At 39.2% G+C, this 9,423-nt stretch overlaps 1 protein-coding gene across 1 annotated transcript in view; it reads left to right on the forward strand.

Annotated features, from left to right (window-relative positions):
- Positions 1-5,110: 5,110 nt before the first annotated feature.
- The window catches only part of LOC102213634 (GTPase IMAP family member 4-like), a 7,131-nt gene continuing 2,818 nt past the window's right edge, over positions 5,111-9,423 (forward strand). The window contains exon 1 of the mRNA XM_005751900.1: positions 5,111-5,203. Within this exon, the coding sequence (XP_005751957.1) occupies positions 5,179-5,203 (25 nt within the window). The 5' untranslated portion in view covers positions 5,111-5,178. The remainder of the gene's footprint in view (positions 5,204-9,423) is intronic.

Genomic DNA, 9,423 nt, shown 5'->3' on the forward strand with positions numbered 1-9,423 from the left:
CCCCCAGTCAAACTGGTGCTTTACTAACTGATAGAGTATTGTAGCAGATTTACTAAATAATAAGTGATACATGATAATATTGATGATAAGCTGATGCGGACTAATGAAGTACTAATGAAATAATAACAGTGCCTTATGAATGATATATAGTGACAGTAAAATAGGATGTATTCCTCAATAAGGGACTTTTCTAGACACAGTGTGACAAACAAGAAGAAAACCCAAGAGACACAATGGTGGAATGCAGAGGGATTCAAATGTTTTCTTTCTCTAATGGTACTTATACTTCAATTATCAGGTAAGGATACGTGTACATTTACAAGTAGAATTTCAAACTTTTACTTGGTTGAAAGAGATGTAAACACAAAACGTTTGCCCAAGTTTAGAGTGTCTTCGTCGTCAGGGAGAAACCACTTTCAGTTTAATTAAGTGAAAAAGATTGAATTAAAAAAGATGCTATATAGTATAAGTATCATTCTATTTAGTCATTCAGGCCCCCCTCAAATAATTTCTTTGTCAAAATGAGAAATACTATTTAAAAACTGATGTATCTAAAATTATTATAATCATAATCATATTATATAATCATTTTTGCATTTGTTTCTGATTTTACCAGCAACAGAAGTTCAGGACTCTGTCCTGTCAGAGTTGGAGATAAAGTCACTTTGTCTTGTGGAAATGTGAAAGATGATCAGGAAAAATGTAACAGCACTACCTGGCTCTTCACTACATCTAGAAAGCCGAGCGCAGTGACACTGTTTGAAAATGGGAAGATGCATGCAAATGCTAAGAATAAATCACCCAGACTAAGTGTGACTGTAAACTGTTCGCTGGTGATAAATGTCACAGCTGAGGATGTTGGTGATTACACCTGCAGAATGTTCAACAAATCAGGAAAACAAGAAGGTCCAGGTTTTATAAACAGACTCTTTCCTGTTAACAGTGGGTATTTCCATCATAATACTATCAGCTCAAAACGGCTCAGTTCAACATCATATTACTGTAAAAATCATAGTTACTCTGAGGACTGCCGAAAATTCTCCTTATTTTTTCTTTTCTTTTATCATCAGTGAGCGAACGTAAAGAAGGCAACATGGTGACCTTGACCTGCTCTGTGTCAATGTATGAGCAATGCTGATACACAGTCAAGTGGCTGTATGAAGATAAATCCACTGATAATAATAACAAAGGCTTGAAGACGTCACAGTCTGCCTGCTCAGCCAGTGTGACATTTACAACTTCTCATAATGTTTACACATCAAAGAATTATGATTTATTCAAGTGGCAAGTGAAAAATGATGATGATGACAATATGAAGGTATGGAAAGAGGTGAGAATTTGGTATTTGTTTTGATTAGTTTCTATTTTATTTTTTTAATTTTAAAAATATTGCACTTCCTGTACTCCTGTGTACTGATGACTCTCTATATAAGTTAATGTTGTCATTGGGCTCTTCGTCTCAATTTGCAATCCAAGTAATTTCCATATAGAATAATCAGTATTGATATAAACTCTGCTACTGTCCTTCCAAGAAATTCAAATGTTGTATTTTGACACATTTCCTATTAAAAGTTAATGTTCTAAGTCACATCTAAGTCTTACATCATGTTGTTGCTCAACAAGAATCTCTTTACTCACAAGAAGATGATTAAACATTTCTTTGCCTGGAAAAAAACAAAACAAAACAAAAATTTACTTTATTTTTAGCCAATGAACAGAACAGAAACTGGAAATTTTTTAAAATGTTGTCCTTTTCTTCAGAATGGGGGAAGGTGATTGCTGCATTAGTGGGTGTAGTAGCACTCCTAATATGTGTAGTTGTTGTTATATCCATCCAGTGGAAGAAATTTAAAGGTAGGAGCCTCCACAAGATGAACCTTTTATAAATAAAAATATCTAAGCAGCCTGAAGACTCTAAGTGGGTTTCTCTTTTTCTGAAAACAGATTGCAGACCAGGGAAATCACTGTAAGTTTTGCTTTAATTATGAGCTTGTTATAGGCTATGACTGTTAAAGACTTTTTGTATCCCAATCTGGGATAAACTAAGCACATGCGAACTTAAAATTGTATTTTATCTTTTAATGTTTTATTAAATTAAAATAAATTCAGCAATTTTTTTCTTTTAATTTATGATGATATCCAATTTCTTTTTTAAAAAGAGAAGAAGAAAACAGAAAAATGACCTTATACTGACTCAGTCTGCTTTCACAACTATTCAGCTCTCTGTAATAGTAAAGAGTTATGCACTGCTCCCTCTCTGAAGTGTGGAATCAACCCAGCAGTCATTATGTTGTTGTCTCTGTGTCGGCTGATCCTGAAGATGCTGTTCGCTATGCCTCCATCACCTTCACCAAGAGTACTACTAAAACTTTGGTAAGCTTATTGTTATCAACTACATGGACCGGGCAGATTTATGTACACTTTGCTTTTACATAGCTGGGCCCCCTTTTTGCCTTAATTCTTAGTGGCAAACATTCCTCATGAATTTTGATTCATATTTAAATGATAGCATCACACTGTTGCTGCAGAGCCTTGATGACATCTCCCACTCCACCACATCCCAAAGGTGTACAGAAGGTACACTGAACCCAATTTCATATTCTAGAAACAAATGTGAGGTGATTTGAGCTGCATAACATGGCACATTATCCTGATGGAAGCAACTATCAAAAGATGGGTACACTAAAAAAAGAAAAAAGACATGGTCAGCAACAACAGTTTGGCTTTGGCATAAAGAAAAGGCCCAAGATCACAATATCTCTCACATCAATATACCCACCACCAGACTGAAACAAAATGGTGCCATGCTTTTGTTTAAACCAAAGTCCCTGCTTTTCAAATTTAAAAGCAGAAATTAAGACTCTTTAGAACAGGCAACATTTTTCCAATTTTCTATTTTCGTTTTGGTTACTTTGGTTTTAATAATTGGTTATTTGAGTTACTGATGCCTTTCCATCAGCTAGACGCAAACTGGCCTTTGACCTCTCACTACTGCAGCGAGAGAACGTGACACTGATGACAGCTGGGGAAACGTAATCATAAATTCTTGTTGTCAAGCGGTTACAAGAAATCCTTAGAAATTTAAGGCTGGCCCTATTTTTTTTTTTTTTTTTGACAGATTCAGTGGGACAGGTGTATGAAATGGTTCCACCAGCTCTGTGTGGAAAGCCCACATGTACAAAAAAGCTTTTCATTGTTTGCCTTGTAAAACGTTTTCACAGTTACAGCAAGTTTGCCATGGGTACACTGAAGAGTAATTGTGTATAATCTGCCTTATAATGTTAACAATTTTATTTCTTTAATTTTGTCTGCATTTCAAGTTGAGTCTTTAACAGTTTTACGTTCACGCTGCTAGCCCAAAAAAACTGAGTAATCTTGATCCTTCAGCTTTACAATTTCATTGAAATGTATAAAGTTTTGTAGGAAGTAGACTGTGGAAGAAAAGAGCTATGGTAGAACGCTCAGTTGTAATCCATACACTGAACCATAACGTAACAACAAACAAAAGTAAAACATCACTATTTCCACGTCTCGCAGGTTGGAATGAAGGCGGAGTCAACTGGATCCGCTGTCCCTCCCTGCCCGGTGCGCGCTCCTGACGCAGGGGAATCAAATTGTGTCGGGGGTCGGAGATAACGACCTTGGTGCACCCTGCTGCCCTGCGGAGAAACATCTCCTCAGGGTCGTGGCTGCCCTCATGGCGTTATGGGTCGCGTGGTCAAATGGTCCTCTGGCAGCATTACTACTACCTCCCTCGCTGCGTCAACCAGCTGGTCCCTTCACAAACATCAGCAAAAAGGCGGGCAAGTTGAGACACACTAACAGAGGCAGCAGGCGCAGTGCCCACTCCTCCTCAGGCCGCCTTTGCCGTGGCCCGAAAGACTCTCAGGAATGCCCGGGAGTCATCTCCCTCCCCAATTTCTCCTAAGGACTGTAAAAATTCAAACAGGCTACTTATGGACGGCTGTTTACATAAGGCGTGAGCAAAGGAGGGGCTGACGTTACTGAAAATACACGGTGTCCTGACTATTAGGTCAAATCTGTAAATCACATCTGTCTGACTTTAAACTGTTCAAATTCAGCAGCTGAACTGATGTAGTGAAGATTTGTTTTTTACTTACTGTAACTTTAAATACTGAGGTAAACAAGAAAATGGAAAACAGGTGTACAACAGCTCACCTGCTGCACCTACTAAAAACCCCAAGGGAAAAGGCGCCAGAGAGCGAAGGAGAGCAGAAACTTCAAAGATAAAGGAGGGTGGAGAGGGAAGGGCACGGGCTGTTAAGTATTTACTTTGCCTTTATTTTTATCTGTTTAAATATAGAGTGATATACTTTCATTGTGAATAGAGTTAATTAATACTCGTCTCACACCACGCTCGCTGAGGCGTTTTATGATATCACTACATCTATTTTATTTTACATATATCATCTCTAAACACTGTAATATCTCCCCCAAGTCAGATTTGGAAAATGGATTTCTCGTTTACAGAATCTTTTGTCTATTCTGTTCCTGTGTGTGAATAAATAACAGCGAACCTTTGACCGACTAATAGATGAAGAAGCCTAAATAAATCACAGGGGGTGATCATCAATACTAAGTCGGATTCAGAGAAACGAGTGACTTTTTTGAGTCTCTTTTTTTTTTCTTTTTTTTTTGGCCTGTCCCGTTTGGCTCTTTTGCCATCAGAATTATTGTCTAAAGGCAAAGAAAGATGCCCAATGGATTTACTTTACCAAATTGACCATCCCAGCCTTGCCGTAATGGTCCATTTGATTCACCTTTTATTGTTTATTTTATTTTCACTTGCTGAATACGGGACAGACTTGACTGGGGGAAAGAAGGGGAGAAAGAAAGAGAAAAAGAAAAACAGCTGAGAAGAGGGACGGGGGAGAAGGGCAAAAAACAAAAACCAACAGAATAAGCAGAGAGAAAGAAAACATCATAGCACCGAAAAAAGACTTTTTTGAGTCTCTGATTTCCTACACTGCCATACCGGGATTTGGAGGGCAGCTAACTTATTTACTCCACCTCTTGTTTGTGTCATTTGAGGGAGGAGTTTACGGTCAGACTATATTACAGCTCTTTCAGTGAAACGAAACTATTCAATGTCACCCCCAGAAAGTGAACACACTCGATCAACTGCTTAGGAAATAACAAACAACAAAAAACAAAAACATGGCTGGCAAACCTGCATTGGAAGGTGAGTACTTTTATCACTTTCACTCTCATTTAAAATTAATTTCTATAATAAATATCTCAGAATTAAAGCACGGGGTGATCTCTATTTTATTAGTTTTCTTTAAGAAAAGAAGTATCCAAGGTTTCAAAAAAAAAAAAAAAGAGAGAGAGAGAGAAAACGGCAAGGTTAAAATTAAATCATAAAAGGTATGTCTCCATTATTTTTAAGACTTCAGTCCAGGCTATTACTTTTCAGTCTAGCTTCACTAATGGCAGTTGCCCTTAACAAAATGGCTGCAGGTTGAATGTCGTTTCCAGAATCTCAGAGTGAATACTCGGTGTGTGGCATGCAAATAGCGCGTGAACTTGGTCTCTGTGTGGCCATTTACTAGAGATTTTAAAAAGAAGAAAAAAAGAAAAAAAAAAACCTTTACTAGAATTTCTGATTTACATGTCTCACGTGGTCCTCTTTTAATTTTTTTTTTAAGTTTGTTATGCCCATTATGTCTTTGGACAGTTAGCCACCACATAACCCACCTGTTTTGAATGCAGTTTGTTAGACCTAGAGCTATCAGCACAGGCACCTTAGAGCCACTGATAGTAGGTTGGACCTGATGGAGGGATGCTCTGGTGTGAGTTGGAGTGTTTCAACTGTGAATTATTTTGAAAGGTTCCAGTAAAGACTAGACTGATTTGTTTGTTACACTGGAATGATATATAAAATAGAGTTTAGGATGCAGCTGAAATGAATATTAAAAACACATAACTTGATCATTTCTGAAGACAACTTTACATCAGTCTTCAGAATATCCACAAACAGCACTAAAATCCTATATCATTATAATATTCTTAATAACAGTTTTAGTTAAAAATGAGCTGCTAAAACAAGTATAACATGTGTTCTAAAAAATAAAACACTGAAATAAACTAAACAACACAAGTTGGACACCACATGAAACAAAATGTGTCTCACGTTTTACTTTGTCTGAGACGTGGGACGTGAAAACGACATGTGGGGACTCACATGTTCTCAGCAGGTTTTTGTATAATAGCTCATTGTTGAATGAAAGGCTTTATTGGCCACATGCAGGTTGCCCCGCAGTGGAATAGAACCCCCCCACATGGGAATACAGGTCAGAGATCGGCAGCGTTACAGAAAAACACTGAAAAAGTACACAACAGTAGTAATACGATGGCACTAGTCCAATTTGGCGGCCAACCAAACCGGTTTGACCGGTTTCGTGTGTGTGCACATGCGCGTTCAGGTGTGTTGAGGGTACGCGAGTTCATGTGTGGAAACACCACAGGGTGTCAGAGGGGTTATATGAGTTTATGTGTTTTTAACTGGGTTTTAATTTAATCAAACCATAGGGTTTTTTAATTAAACTATTTTTATCACTTAGGTGTATCGCAACATTCAGTTATGCAGACATATATGTTCTTAAAAGCAATTCTTTGTTTTGCGGGTGGAGTAGAAGCTGTTTTGGTTCACAGTGCACCTTAACAAAGAGGGGATGCTTTTTATTTACATCTAGTCAAAAGTGTTGGTAATAGTATTTTAGTCACACTAATTTTGTGATTCTGACAATATCTCAGCTTGCAGTGATGCAAGCATTTTATTTTAAAAACGGCACAAATGGGAATTTCTTCTGAATGGGTAATGTCAGCATGTTCACAAGCGTTTCATTTAATCAAACCCCTAGTTTTAATTTAACTAGTTTTTACGCATCTTTCCAGGGTTGATGCGATCATTTTATTTAAAAATCGGGATTTCGGAATGTTGAACTAAGAGGGAGACAATTCAGACATTCAGAAGAAATTCCCATTTGTGCCGTTTTTAAAATAAAATGCTTGCATCACTGCAAGCTGAGATATTGTCAGAATCACAAAATTAGTGTGACTAAAATACTATTACCAACACTTTTGACTAGATGTAAATAAAAAGCATCCCCTCTTTGTTAAGGTGCACTGTGAACCAAAACAGCTTCTACTCCACCCGCAAAACAAAGAATTGCTTTTAAGAACATATATGTCTGCATAACTGAATGTTGCGATACACCTAAGTGATAAAAATAGTTTAATTAAAAAACCCTATGGTTTGATTAAATTAAAACCCAGTTAAAAACACATAAACTCATATAACCCCTCTGACACCCTGTGGTGTTTCCACACATGAACTCGCGTACCCTCAACACACCTGAACGCGCATGTGCACACACACGAAACCGGTCAAACCGGTTTGGTTGGCCGCCAAATTGGACTAGTGCCATCGTATTACTACTCACAACAATGGGAAAGTAGAAGAGGAAAAAGAGACCTCTACTCATGCTGGGCACCAATGGGAGGACAGCATGAGAACAGGAAACAAAAAAACTCCTCTGCACAGAGAGCACATAAATGTCCACAGTACAACATTGGAGCACGTGATAAGCCACAAGGTTGGGTAGGGGGTGAGGAGTAATCCGAAGGAAACACAGCAGTCATCCTGCACAGCGTTACCATTCCAGCGCGGCACACAGACCCACCGTCTTCCCCCACAGGAAACAAGCATCAAAGGCGTTTGGAAAGGGAGGGGGATGAGTGCGTGCTTATCAGTGTAAATGTATGTGTGTGCGTGTCCAGAGTTCAGCTGAGACAGTGTCCTCCGCCCTATCAGGCTAAGTATACAGTCTGCCAGCCAACCCAGGTGGCCTTGCATGGAATGGGAAGAATAGTCAACTCACAGTCGTTATCTGGGAGTTTTTGTTCGGCTCCAGCCTTGGGGCCGCAGCTGGCGCCGTGGTGTCCGCATGTTGATGTTGTTGATTTTTCTTTTATGCGAGCAGCTCAGGAGAATTTCAAAGCTGTTCTTTAACACTCCGACACTGGTCTCTCAATCTCCCGTTGGAGAACCGCGAGCCTCCCCATAATGGTATCAAACTTCCGTTCCGTGGTGTTGTCATGCTTTTGATTCTGAGACCCCACAACTGCAGTGAGCCGTTCTGCGATGTGATCCAACTTTCGCTCAAGGGTCTAATTTTGAGCAGGCCTCTCTTTGATGTATCCCAATATATGCTCAATGGTGTTATTTTGAGTCTTCACGGCAGCTGTAAGCATCTCCAAGGTGTTAACCATGCTGCATTTGTTGTGAGAAGTCGCGCCTCGTCCCATCGTTTCAATTCCAGCAGGCAGCCTTGGGGGGGATTTGAACAGTCGATTCTGCTCTCTTAATTCTCCGATAAGCCAGGGCCAAGCCAGCTCCGATCAGATATCTTCAGCGTCCTCGATCGACAGTCCCGCCAGGCACACGATCCTCCATTTCTGCCACCCGTCCATCGTGTATCTGGCAGGGAAAGTCCCTCCAGGGCTCTCCCGTGCCCAGACTTCTTGTTGAGAAAAGGGTGTCAATAGCATTCAGAGACCAGTTGATCAAATCCATAATTCTCTTTTAGGTTTTAGAGAACGACAGTGAGAAACTGTTCCAGAGAAAGTATTACACACGAGACAGGACAAGGACACAAGAGGCTAAGCAGGGAAGATAAGGGGAAGGAGGAGAGGAGAAAAGTGCGACCGCCTTCGCCAAGAGCCAAGAGAGAAAAAAAAAGTGCTTTTTGTGGCCTTGTGTAACCACAGGGATAAAAAGAAACCGATCTGGTTTTCATATTCAGTGCACAGCAATCCAGGAAAAAAATCTGTTCTGGGGGGAAAAAAAGAGCAAACAAAGTCATGTCACTCTGAGCTCTACCCAAAATATTTGAATCTTTGTGTCTAATTCAAACCTTACTGTCTGGGTTGGGTTTTTTTTTGCTTGTTTTCTCTTTTTTCTTTCTCAACAGGTGATCCAGGTGATTGACATATGTATTTTTTGTCTGTTTGTTTTGTTGGTTTTTGTTTTTTGCCCTTTATCACAGTTCCTCTTCAACGCTGTTTTTGTTTCCCTCTTTCTTTTCCCCAGTCAAGTCTGTCCCGTATTTAGCAAGTGAAAATAAAATAAAATAAACAATAAAAGGTGAATCAAATAGACCAATACGGCAAGGCTGGGATGGTCCATTTGGTAAAGTAAATCCGTTGGGCATCTTCCTTTGCTTTTAGACAATAATTCTGATGCCAAAAGAACCAAACGGGACAGGCAAAAAAACCAATAAATAATAATAATTCAAACCTCAGCTTCAGAGCATTTCCTCCATCTGTCTGACACATTTTTTTAGTCTAACTACTGAAACTGCAAAAACTCCTGCTGTTTACATGAACCAGTTATAGTTA

The sequence above is a fragment of the Pundamilia nyererei genome, unplaced genomic scaffold (genome assembly GCF_000239375.1).
Source record: "Pundamilia nyererei isolate P.nyererei 1_Seehausen unplaced genomic scaffold, PunNye1.0 scaffold00332, whole genome shotgun sequence".
In the NCBI taxonomy this organism is placed as follows: Eukaryota; Metazoa; Chordata; class Actinopteri; order Cichliformes; family Cichlidae; genus Pundamilia; species Pundamilia nyererei.